The sequence below is a fragment of the Rana temporaria genome, chromosome 3 (assembly GCF_905171775.1).
Source record: "Rana temporaria chromosome 3, aRanTem1.1, whole genome shotgun sequence".
NCBI classification, from domain to species: Eukaryota; Metazoa; Chordata; class Amphibia; order Anura; family Ranidae; genus Rana; species Rana temporaria.
The window spans coordinates 16,944,959-16,958,358 of NC_053491.1; the positions used below are offsets into that span (position 1 = coordinate 16,944,959).

The 13,400-nt window shown below is 43.7% G+C and overlaps 1 protein-coding gene across 2 annotated transcripts in view; it reads left to right on the forward strand.

Moving 5' to 3' along the window:
* The window catches only part of PCSK6 (proprotein convertase subtilisin/kexin type 6), a 314,800-nt gene that overhangs the window by 198,044 nt on the left and 103,356 nt on the right, over window positions 1-13,400 (forward strand). For both annotated transcript variants that reach the window (XM_040342313.1, XM_040342314.1), the window contains exons 7-8: window positions 1,386-1,558; window positions 8,875-9,087. In XM_040342313.1, coding sequence (XP_040198247.1) covers window positions 1,386-1,558; window positions 8,875-9,087 — 386 coding nt within the window. The remainder of the gene's footprint in view (window positions 1-1,385; window positions 1,559-8,874; window positions 9,088-13,400) is intronic.

Here is a 13,400-nt window from a genome sequence, read left to right on the forward strand (position 1 = left end):
TTATCTCCTAGAGACGGGTCGTCTCTGACACCCGCTCTTAACCTGCAGAACACAATAAAAGGTATTTCAGAAGCTGGGTCCACTTAGCATTTCAATAGTCTGAGCTAAGCATTGAAGGGTCATTGTCTATTGACCTAGTCAGGACAACTAACCACTTGTAATGTGTCCAGTACCTCCTGCAATGAACTGTCAGTAATGTCCCATCTTCTGATATACATGAATTAGGATTTCAAGTAGAAACATTTCAGCACTGCAAGGCAAGGTCCATGACCACGTCGTTTACGTAAGGCTTTTTCCGACGTAAAGTTACCCCTGCTATGAGGCGTAGCCAATGTTAAGTATGGACGTCGGGACAGCTTCGAATTTTGCATTGTTTGCGTAAGTCGTACGCGAATAGAGCTGTGCTTAAGTTAAGTTCACGCCGAAAGCATTGACTATTTGCGGCGTGATTTCGAGCATGCGCACTGGGATACTTTCACGGTCGGCGCATGCGCCGTTCGTTAAAAGCGTCAATGTAGTCACGACTATTTTGCATACAACACGCCCCCTACCAGCCTACTTTGAATTAGGCGGGCTTACGCCGGCCCATATACGCTACGCCGCTGTAATTTCGGGTGCAAGTTCTTTCTGAATACGGGACTTGCCCGTCAAAGTTACGGCGGCGTAGCGTATATGAGATACGCTACACCCGCCTAAAGATAGGCATTTGTGTCTGAATCTAGCCCTATATCTTTGGTTTATAACGTTCCTTACCCATCATATTTCCCTGTACAACAGCCCTGTCTTGTAAACAGAGCTCATTTAGTAGAAATGCATGCGTAGCGATACATGACATTTAGACATAGCAGCGAGGCTATAAAATCTGTTGGTATGCGCAAGAAAACAGAGTGGTTTTGTGGTTGGATGATTGAAGTATCACTGAGAGGTTTCTCCAGTGACCAAGCAAGCGCGCACTGAACGGCGAAATGAGTAGAAACTGCTTAATTGTCTGCCCTCGTAATTTTAAATTGAAAGGTCTTGCTATTTGTATGCAGAGAGGTGCTAGGCTTGTTATAAGAAAACTGCAAATATCTGTTTTCGGTACAAATTTAACAGAGATCCTTGGCTCTTACAGTCAAAAACATTGTGGTTTTGTGGTCTGGAGAGGCCGCGTCTAAAATTTCACAAGTTGTTACTTTTGAGCTTTAGCTTCAGCGTAGTAGTGAAAGCGATCTCTTGTCATTGGAAGTGTAACCATATGGGCTTTGCTCGTATATTGCTGACACTTCACTTGATCTTTGTCTCAAATCGTGTTGGCTACTTAAATTCATTGCCACTTGACCGTAGGTCAGTGTTGTCCCCTCCTTTTGTAAATTAACATTTTTCTTATTTTTACCTTTTTTCAGGAATTCGCATGCTAGATGGGGACGTAACGGATGTTGTTGAAGCAAAGTCCCTTGGCATCCGACCTGACTACATTGACATCTACAGTGCAAGCTGGGGCCCCGATGATGATGGGAAAACTGTGGATGGGCCTGGTCCTCTGGCCAAAAAAGCCTTTGAAGAAGGCATTAAAAAGGTGATGAACCCAACATATTTTGTATTCGTTTTGGTGCCTTTGTGTTCAAGCAGAAAGCTGGATCTGATACCTTAAAGCAGAGTTCCACCAAATTTTTTCTTTTTTTTTTTCTTTTAAGTCAGCAGCTACAAATACGGCAGCTGCTGACTTTTAAAATAAGGATACTTGCCTGTCCAGGGCGCCTGCGATGTCGACACCTGTAACGGTCACCACTGTTTACGATTTCCCTTCCATCAACCACGACCGCTTATCCGACAGTCCGACAGACATCAGACACGATCCATCCCATTTCCCAGAATAACGAGACATACACTCTGTTACTGGTTTCAAAATGTATGAACACTTTTAATAGTATCTTAGCTTTCTTATATACAGTACAAGCATGTTACAGTAATCAAAGGAACTCTCCACCCACACATCACACAATGGGGGGGCTTCAATACACCTTCTCTTAGACCATGACATTCAGTTGAGTTAATTATTCGTCATCCCCCAGACGTCCCGTCTCCGCAATTAGAGGAGGTAATTATTACAGCTTGACAAGTTCCCCTCACCTGTTACACAAAACACATTCCTTTACTAAACATAATTGACATGCTAATTCCCTACTCCTGAAAGGAGACATCTGACCTTTACGGACTGAATTGGCATCTCACAATGGAATGTTTAGGAGCAGCCCCAATTAACACCTCAAAAGCATGTGTCCTCACATTAAATGAAAACACTCCACTGACCTGGTGGGGTCAGAATAACCACTTGTTATATCTCAAGATATTCTGCAATATGAATTATCAGTTATCAGTCACCCTATGCCCAAAAGGGGCACAGGGTGACCCTAGACCCAAGAGTCATTAGTGACGCTGGCACAGGAGTACCCCCCATCCTTCAAAAGTCTTTGGGTGTCATGGGGCATTCCGTTACAAGACCCAAAGCCAATCTGTTCCTCGAGTGTTGGCGCCGCCATCTTCGATGGGGGAATCAGGAAGTTAAGCCTTGCGGCTTCACAGCCTGGTTCCCTACTTGCGCATGCGCAACCCCACTGGTCCATGCTGTCTTCTGGCACCCGTGTGTCTCCCAGAAGACAGCGAGAGGTGGGGGGAGGTGCCGGACGGGTGGCTTTGCTATCTATGGCCCGGAAGGGGAGCAAAATACCTGTATTAGACGGGTATCTTCTCCTCCCTTCCCCCTAAAAAGTGCCAAATGTGACACCGGAGGAGGGGAGGATTCCAAAAAGCGGAAGTTCTATTTTTGTGTGGAACTCCGCTTTAACCACTTTCTGCCCTCCAACAGTAATTTTTTTTTCTGGCTGGTGGCTTGAGCAGGCACCGCCATGTACCGGTACATCACCCCGCTCATGAGCACTGCATGCACTCCCTGGGCAAATATATTGCAGTGCTTGATATCGGGCTGTAATCCATTCATGACATCACTGTTTACGATCTGTGATTGGTCACCAGTGATCACATGGTATCTGGGCCCATCACAAAAACAAAAATTCCCCTCGAGTATAGTACAGTGTCGCTGTGGTGACACTGGACTACTCTAACAGTATGTAAAAAAAAAAGTTTACACTTTTTTTTTTTTTTTTATACATACGGTCACCAGTCGGTGTCCCTGATCACCGCCACACCAGTCAAATGACGCCGCTGTACTGCACTGGTGACAGTATGTAAAGGAAAAAAACACATTTAATTTCTTAATTTTCTCAAAAATGATTACCAAAAATTACAACTTCAAAAAAATGTGCAATGCCTCTTACTAAATACTTTGGACTGTCTACTTTCCAGAAAACGGTCATTTGAGGGAGGGGGGGTATTTGTACTGACCTGGCATTTTAGGGTCCCAAGAAATTATAGGCCACCAGTACATCAGGATTGATCCATTTTCAGATTATATCTCTCTATCCATTTATATATGCTCAGAAGCCCCCTATGTGATGGTGTGTGTGGCGGGATTGAAGGACGTGCACGGCCTTGGGGCGGCAAAGGTAGTGTTGCTCACGAATATTCGCATTTCGAATATTCGTTACGAATATGGCATATTCGAATATTCGCGAATAACTCGAATTTCGCGGCCAAAATTCGCTATTCCGAATATTCGTATTTTTTCAAATTTATTTTTAAAACAGATCACATCCTATCGACGTCTAAAAGCATTGCTGGTATGATTAGAGACCCTGGGCCGAGTAGCTAAGCTGAGGCGATCCTTTTATGTTGCCGAATATTCGCAATCGCGAATATTCGATTTCCGAATATTCGCGAATACTTTCTCCGCCCTTCTTTTGCATCAGAGCCAATCGGAGTTCTCCTACCACAGTTGTCAAAATCTCGCAATCAATTTCGCATTCGCATTAGCGAAATTTCGATAAAATATCACCAATATTCGATTTCCGAATATTCGCGAATACTTTCTCCGCCCTTCTTTTGCATCAGAGCCAATCAGAGTTGTCAAAATCTCGCAATCAATTTCGCATTCGCATTAGCGAAATTTCGATAAAATATCACCAATATTCGATTTACGAATATTCGCGAATACTTTCTCCGCCCTTCTTTTGCATCAGAGCCAATCAGAGTTCTCCTACCACAGTTGTCAAAATTTCGCAATCAATTTCGCATTAGCAAAATTTCGCAAATTTTTTTTTTTTTTTTATAAAATATCACGAATATTCGATTTTAGCGAATATTTCACGCATATTCGTCTATATATTCGTGATATATCGCGAAATCGAATATGGCGTATTCCGCTCAACACTAGGCAAAGGGAGTAAATCCGGGCCTGTTGATATGCGCAATGTCATTTTAATATTACGTGTGAAGATTGTTCTGTAGGACTTGTTTAAGACTTTTTTTGTAATAAACAATATGCAAATCTTAAAAAATAAAAATCTGATTGCTATTAGATGCATATTTCAAGTCCCACTTGAGTTTTCTTCTACAGGGCTGAGATAGCAGAGAGCCGGCAGCCAGGAGGGATTGGGGGGGGGCGGGGGAGTCCGTGGTCAGGTCCGTCTGCTGTCCTCCCCCCAGACCCCCCCAACTGATCGAGCACCAACCACTGCTGCTTTTGGGATAAATATTTTATATTTGTGTGTAAAAACTGACTATTGTAAGCATCTGTCAGCAGTAAATAGTTTGCCAGACAGCTTGGTCTTTTAAAGAAAGTTGAAATATAGGGCTTGGCTATACACGGTTCGAATTCAAACCATTAATGGGCAGGCTGAATGTACCAAGTTGATCGATCAACTTGTGTACAACCAGGCTGCTTAATTTGCGATTATCGCAAGTGGCTGCTATAGCCGCCAGCGATAATCACTGTCTTCTCCCAGCGGGAACGGTTTCCCTTGACCTCTCCCCCAACCCCCCCCCCCCCCCCCATTAATACCTCGCCGGGAGAAGTCAATGGCTTGGCAGGAGGGATCCCCCTGTCGGCACTGTCTTTGTTGATGGGGGAACTGTGCGAATTTGCACCATCTATGACCAGCCTAGCAGGCTGGATCACCAGGTGATAATAAAGGGAAAACGCCTAAAATAAATGCAGGCACCACATCTAAGAACTGGTAAGCAATTGCAATAGAATACATTTTTGCTTTGGTGATTATACTATGGGGTTAATTTCCTAAAACTAGAGTGTGCAAAAACTGGTGCAGCTCTGCATAAAAAACAATCGGCTTCTAACTTCAGCTTGTTCAATGTCAATAAAACCTGGAAGCTGATTGGTTACTATCAGGGCCGCCATCAGGAATTATGGGGCCCCTTACACAGCTTCAGGCATGGGCCCTCCTGGAGCAGAGAACCGGGGGGGGGGGGTGCTGCCGCCTGAAATTGAGAAGCGGGGGGGGCTGCCGCAAATTCAGAAGCGGGGGGGTCCTTTGGCCCCTTTAATAAAAATAAATAAATATATATATATTTTTTTAAAAAGGGGCGTTGCCATCTGGGGACCTCTGGGCCCTTTAAAAAAAAAAAAAAAGAAACCTCTGGGCCCTTTGATAAAAAAAAAAGAAATAAAAATATATATATAAAAAAAAAAATATATATATATATAAAAATAAAAAAAAGAAATAAAATATTTTTATAAAAAAATAGGGGAGGTTGTCGTCCGGGGCCCTGGGGATCTCCGGGCCCCTGGGGACCTCCGGACACCTAAAAAAAAAAAAAAAATTGTCCCTTTAATGAAAAATAAAATAATATATTAACCACTTCAGATCCGTAGGACGTCCTGGACTTTGAGTGGTGATGCCTGCAGCTGCAGGCATCATTCAGATATCTCTGTCTTCAGCCGGCGATTCTGTGCACCAGAAGAATGATCAAAGCCGGCGGTTCCGCCGCTTGATCGTTCCTCTAGGCAGCGGGAGGGGACATCCCCCCCCTCCCGCCGCCATCCGGTGCTTCTCCGGGCTCTCCCGTGCCATCGGGGGCCCAGAGAGCGAATCGGCCGGCGCGCGTTGTTGAACCATAGAGATGACTGGTGACCAGACGGTCACAGTCATCTCTATGACCGTCGGAGGGCCGGGCGCGACGTTATGACGTCACGCCCGGTACCCGGAAGTAAACAAAGCCGCAATCGCGGCTGTCGGCATGTAATCGGTGAAATGTTTTTCACCGATTTCATGCTTGTAAGCCTGTAGGAGAGATGTGGGGTCTTATTGACCCCACATCTCTCCATAAAGAGGACCTGTCACAGTGATTCCTATTACAAGGGATGTGTACATTCCTTGTAATAGGAATAAAAGTGATCAAAAAAAAAAATGACAAAAAAAAGTGTAAAAATAAAAAAATGAAGTAATAAAATAAAATAATAAAAAAAAAAATTTAAAACGCCCCTGTCCCGGTCGCTCTCGTGCAGAAGCGAACGCGCATGCAAGTCCCGCCCACATATGTAAACACCGTTCAAACCCCACATGATAGGTATCATCGCGTGCGTTAGAGCGTGTGCAACAATTCTATCACTAGAGCTACTCTGTAACTCAAAAATAGTAACCTGTAAAAAAATTGAAAGCGTCGCCTATGGAGATTTTTAAGTACCGAAGTTTGGCACCATTCCATGAGTGTGCGCAATTTTAAAGCGTGACATGTTAGGTATCTATTTACTCGGCGTAACATCGTCTTTCACATTATACAAAAAAATTGGGCTAACTTTACTGTTTTGTTATTTTTTAATTAATGAAGCGTTTGAAAAATTATTGCGCAAATACCGTGCGAGAAAAAAAGTTGCAATGACCGCCATTTTATTCCCTAGGGTGTCTGCTAAAAAAATATATATAATGTTTGGGGGTTCTGATTAATTTTCTAGCAAAAAAATTTTGATTTTTACATAAAGGAGAACAGTGCCAAAATAGGCCCGGTAACGAAGTGGTTAAAAAAAATATATATTTTTTATAAAAAATAAATAAAAAAAGGGGGGGGGGTTGCCATCCGGGGCCCTGGGGGACCTTCAGGCCCCTAAAAAAAATGTTTTTTTTTTTTTAAATGGGGTTTGCCAATCCGGGCCCCTTACAGGTGTACTGCCTGTACCCCCCTGATGGCGGCGCTGGTTACTATTTAGAGCTGCACCAGATTTTACACGCTCTAGATTTAGTAAATCAGCCCCTATATCGTGTATTACAATTTCATGTTCGTATTCTTTTTCTCTACGTGTTAGTTTTATTCTTTGCCGTCTGTGTATTCTCCAATGCGATTTCATTATGAAATCTCTTCTAAATACTTGACCTAAAAAGTTGGAGGGCTTGTCAACATTTGTCAGCTCAGCGTTACACAGTGGTCGGGTTTAGATGCGAAACACAAAAAAAATATATTTATATTGTGTGCCGTAAGAATTTCCGACGTCCTGGTCGTCCTCCTCCTCCTGTTGTGGTATGATGTCATGAAACAAGATTTTCTATGACACGGGTCCTTGTGGTCAGGGTGTGAGTGCAGCTGACACATTGGACACATGCTCTGTAAATGTGATAAGGCACGGAGGGGAGGTGCCCGTCCTGGCTACAAGCCTAAGTACTAGAGAAGTCATCCAAATATTCCCAGTGGAGGGCGCTGTCACAGCTGTGTGGGACTGGTGAATGTCCAGCGCTGTCAGGGCTGGATTGTCCTGGCTCAGAATTGGCGGACTTCAATATCTCCATATGTGCGTCCTTTATTAATGGTTTTGCTGTGGAGATGACTTCTAAAGCATAACAAAAATTTGTATGTAGAGGAAGGATACGCAATTACTACGGAACATGTTATAGTGAAACCAGAACTGTCAAATATAATGTTGATATACTGTGACCCGTAAAAAAATTCACATTGTCATGTTACAACCAAAAACATAAATGTATTTTATTGGGATTTTATGTGATAGACCAACAAAAAGTATCAGTTACCGTATTTATCGGCATATACTGCGCGCCGGCGTATAGCGCGCACCCCAAGCTGAGAAGGAAAGTTTAGGGAAAAAACTTAAATTTTGGATGTCTTGTCCGGCGTCCATCTGCGGCCTTGCGCGGGGTCCGTCCAGCCTTGTCGACGTCCGTCTGCTGTCTTGCCCGGCGTCCGTCTGCGGCCTTGCGTGGGGTCCGTCGAGCCTTGTGGGTGTCCGTCTGCGGCGGGGTCCGTCGAGTCTTGTGGGTGTCCGTCTGCGGGGGGTTGCAGCGTCATGTGTTTGAATTTGGCGCGCTGTGCAGAGCCGGATTTCCTGTGCACTCGGCTCCTCTCGCGTGGCTGCGGGCGGAGCCGAGCCTAGCCGAGTGCGCAGTACACTCGGCTCGGACAATGTCGGAGACAGCGGGGATCGGCGTATATCGCGCACCCACGATTTCCCCCTGATTTTAAGGGGAAACAAGTGCACGGTATACGCAGATAAATACGGTGTGTGTGTGTGTATATATATATATGTGTGTGTGTGTGTGTATGTATATGTGTATATATATATATATATATATATATATATATATATATATATATATACATACATATACATATATAATCATTTTCTCAAATACATGTATATCTCTATCATAGACCTCATAGGTGTGTGTGTGTATCTGTTTTGTGTAATTTCTATTTAATAGAAATTACTGAATTTTACATTGCTAATTATTTTTCCGAGAAACAACCATGAGAAAATGTACTTTTATAGAACATCACTCCTATTTATGGGGATATGTGCATTGTTGTCTATGGCTTCCGGGTTGAGACAATTTTTGTTTTTGTGCCCCTAATAGGAGCTTTGCAGTAGATCCTTTTCCTTCTTTTCCATGGGCCATGCCATGAGACTAGTTCTGCTGTAAGTAAATAGTTCTAAAAGCTTAATGCCGTATTTTTTTTTTTCGTTTTTGTTTTTAGGGTCGTAAAGGGCTTGGTTCGATCTTTGTCTGGGCATCCGGTAACGGTGGTAGAGAAGGAGATTACTGCTCCTGTGATGGGTATACCAACAGTGTCTACACCATTTCCATTAGCAGCACCACAGAGAATGGTTACAAGCCTTGGTACTTGGAAGAGTGTGCCTCCACCCTTGCTACAACGTACAGCAGTGGAGCCTTCTACGAGAGGAAGATAGTAAGTGAATAATGCTAATGCTTCATGAGGAATCTTAAGTTATATTATACAAATTGCGGTACTAGGGCTACACACTAAAGTGTTTTTCTATGAGAGCTGTTCTTTCAGTTGATTAAAATGGGAACATGTTTTTTTGTTTTTCCCCCCTCATTCATTGAGGGACACAAGAAGTCATATACTGTTGGGTTGTACTGGTTCCTACAAGAGGAATGGATACTGGCAAAAAAAAAGTTGTCCTGCCCAGGATAACTTCATTTGCCTCGTACAGCATCCCCAGCTATTACATACAGTCAGTTCAGAAGGTGCCGGGAACTGCGTTCCCACGTATTCCCGTTGAAAAAAAGCTATATATATATAATATATATATATATATATATATATATATATATATATATATATATATATATATATATATATATACCCACACTGATGGTGTGGATGGTGTCAGTTTTTATTTGTATTACAGTATTTTAATATTTTTTATTTTTTTAATGTTTTTGCAAATTCTTTAGGAGCCCCATTAGGAGGCATTGGTGAAATATCAGGGGATTGAACTGGGAATCTGCACCACACAGGGTGATTAGGGTGTGCCCAGGCCTATGGCTTGACTGCCCATATGCTCTATTCTATGTAAGATTGGAGACAAGTGGTCACTTTATTTCCTGAGGAAGTCTCACTGATAATATGTAGTATGACAAGAAGTTGAAAATGTTTGGGTATTTAACAGTGTGAAAAAAAAGGGGAATACAATCAGGGCTGGATTTACTCCCCTTTGCCGCCCCAAGGCCGGGTCCTTTAATGCCGCCCCCACCTGTGCATTACAGGGGGGACACTGAAAAGTGGGGGGGGGGTTGCTGCCAAAAATTACATTGAGAACCATCACATCTCCTCTTCCCTCAGTTTTCTCTCCTCTCAGCCACAGTGCCGCCCCTGCACCCACTGCCGCCCCGAGGCCTGGCCTTGTTGGCCTTGTCTGGAATCCGGCCCTGAATACAATGAAGATTGCTGCAAAATGTTCATTCAAGGTTTTCTAAAGCTATAATGCAAATTAATCTTTACCTTTACATCTGGTTGTCATGGGATTTTTCTGGATAAATTGAATCTGACCAGGTCCCAGGGTACACAATGCGTGTACCCTGGGACCTTACAGGGACTGGTCTTCCACTACCACTATATTTAGGCTTTGAGTCAGTTTGGCCTTGGGATATATTCTATTCTACATATACAGATTTGTCAGATCGCATTATGAAACCCACAAATGTAGTGCTGGTTCTGACTCTGAGCTGTTCCTGCTGTAAAGGCAATACAGAAAAAAACACACAAGTTGATGTACGGTATTTTTTCATTTCTACCGATTTCTAGCCAATTCATGTTTCTGTAACTGAACTGTTTTATGAGGGTTTGCTATTCTTAAATAAAAATTTTAATTTGGGGGTTGAAAAAAGAAAAGGTTTAGTGCAAACGGTCTTTTGTCAAACTGTAATGGTTGCATTTGTTGACTGTGGTTGCGCAGGGAATTTCGTTAGTCTGCTGCCTTATAACTTGTACTAGCTTTGGTTTTATTGCTGAGCAGAGTTTTGCCTCGAACAGTTCTTTGTTTTCATTGCCTTCTTCCAGGTTCTCCAGTTTCTATCTAAATTTCTTGGTTGGCAGTAATGAATATTATCAGTATATTTGTTTTTAAGTGTCTGGTGAATCAAATGACTTATTTTATAGAAGAGTGCTACTGTTCTTAAGCTTTCCCTGTAGCAACTCTAGAGGGTCTTATCCACAGCCCCCTTGGAGGCCTAAAAACTCTTGTCCTGCTATTTTACATTACTTGTAGTCAAGTCAGTCCATTGAAAAACATAGAATGGATTCTTTATATTGGGCTCCAAAACCTGGGTTTTTCATGGTGGGAGCTCCACTACCAGGTTTTTCGTTGTAGGAACTCTATTGCCTGGGTTTTTCATTGTGGAAGCTCCAGTATTGGGTTTTCAATTGTGGGAGCTTCTGTAGCCAGGTTTCCTGTTGTTGTGGGAACTCAATTACCTGGGTTTTCTATTGCGGGAGCTCCAGGATTGAGTTTTCCATTGTGGGAATGCCAGTAGACAGGTTTTCCGTTGTGGAAGCTCCAGGATTGGTGTTTCAATCGCGGGAGGTCCTGTAGCCAGATTTTCCATTGTGGAAGCTTGAGGATTGGGTTTTCAATTGCAGGAGCTCCTGTAGCAAAGTTTTCCATTGTGGAAGCTCCAAGATTGGGTTTTCCACAGCGGGAGCTCCTGTAGCCAGGTTTTCCGCTGTGGGAACTCCAATACCTGGGTTTTCTATTGCGGGAGCTCCAGGATTGAGTTTTCCATTGTGGGAATGCCAGTAGACAGGTTTTCCGTTGTGGAAGCTCCAGGATTGGGTTTTCAATAGTGGAAGGTCCTGTAGCCAGATTTTCCATTGTGGAAGCTTGAGGATTGGGTTTTCAATTGCAGGAGCTCCTGTAGCAAAGTGTTCCATTGTGGAAGCTCCAGGATTGGCTTTTTCCATTGGCGGGAGCCCCTGTAGCCAGGTTTTCCATTGTGGAAGCTCCAGGATTGTGTTTTCCATTGTGGGAGCTCCTGTAGCCAGGTTTTCCGTTGTGGGAACTTCATCTCCTGGGTTTTCTATTGTAGGGGCTCAAGGATTGAGTTTTCCATTGTGGGAACGCCAGTAGACAGGTTTTCTATTGTGGAAGCTCCAGGATTGGGTTTTCAATTGCGGGACGTCCTGTAGCCAGATTTTCCATTGTGCAAGCTTGAGGATTGGGTCTTCAATTGCGGGAGCTCTTGTAGCCAGATTTTCCATTGTGGAAGCTTGAGGATTGGGTCTTCAATTGCGGGAGCTCTTGTAGCAGGGTTTTCCATTGTGGAAGCTCCTGGATTGGCTTTTCCATTGTGGGAGCTCCTGTAGCCAGGTTTTCCATTGTGAAAGCTCCAGGATTGGGTTTTTCCATTGTAAGGGCTCATGTAGCCAGGTTTTCCATTGTGGAATCTTCAGGATTGGGTTTTCCATTGCGGGAGCTCCTGTAGCCAGGTTTTCCATTGTGGAAGCTCCAAGATTGGGTTTTCCACTGCGGGAGCTCCTGTAGCCAGGTTTTCCATTGTGGAAGCTCCAAGATTGGGTTTTCCACTGCGGGAGCTCTTGTAGCCAGGTTTTCCGCTGTGGGAACTCCAATACCTGGGTTTTCTATTGCGGAAGCTCCAGGATTGAGTTTTCCATTGTGGGAATGCCAGTAACCATATTTGTGGAAGCTAAAGGATCAAGTTTCCCACTGTAAGAGCTCCACTACCAGGTTTTCTAGTTTAGGTGTGCTGCTCCCAGGATTTTGAAGCAATGGAGCTCCACTTCCAGGTTTTCATAGTAGGGAGCTTCACTTAAAGGTTCCGCCACCAGAGTTTCTGTCGCAGGAGCTCGGCCACCAGAGTTTCTGTCGCAGGAGCTCGGCCACCAGAGTTTCTGTCGCAGGAGCTCGGCCACCAGAGTTTCTGTCGCAGGAGCTCGGCCACCAGAGTTTCTGTCGCAGGAGCTCGGCCACCAGAGTTTCTGTCGCAGGAGCTCGGCCACCAGAGTTTCTGTCGCAGGAGCTCTGCCACCACATCCACCTCCTGTCTCAAGATTTGTTTAGCTGTGCAGGAAAACGTTTCCCATGTTAAATTGCTTTCTGCTTTAAAAAAACGACTGTTATAAGTGTTTGAACTGTATATGATCATGGCTTCGCTAGCTTCATACCTGAACCTAAATACTAGCCTGTAAGCGGCCTAAATATTGGCACAGAGCAGAATTAGCATCTGGAAACTATCTTTAAAAAATGCGGCTTAAAAAAAAAACTATAACATTTTATTGAACATTTGTATCCAAGAGCTCCAAATGCTAACCTGGCCCCCCGCATGAGCCAAGTGTCAATGCTCAAGGCCTCATCGGTGCTCACTATGCCATTAGTTCATTTAATGGTCTCTGTAGTGAAATCCTGTAGGGTTTGTAAATTGTTCGTTTGGCCCTCCTGTCACTCCTCCTGCTGTGATAAGAGTTTCCAAGTGTTCCTTGGTCTGTTTTACATTCTCAGGAAAAAAAAAATTATTTATCAGGTGGATTCGGTTTTGAAGAAGTTATGCCGTTTCATTGCAAACTTGATCTGCATTTTATGCAGTTAAACATGTGCACTTATACTCAACTGGCTAAAAGTATATTTTTCAATGCTGCTCACCCCAATTCCAGTATAATGGATGAGCGGTTCTTTTCCATGCTAGTGTCAGGTTATCTGTGAAATTTGTGTCATTCGGTTTTCCCGTTGGTGGTTACACCGG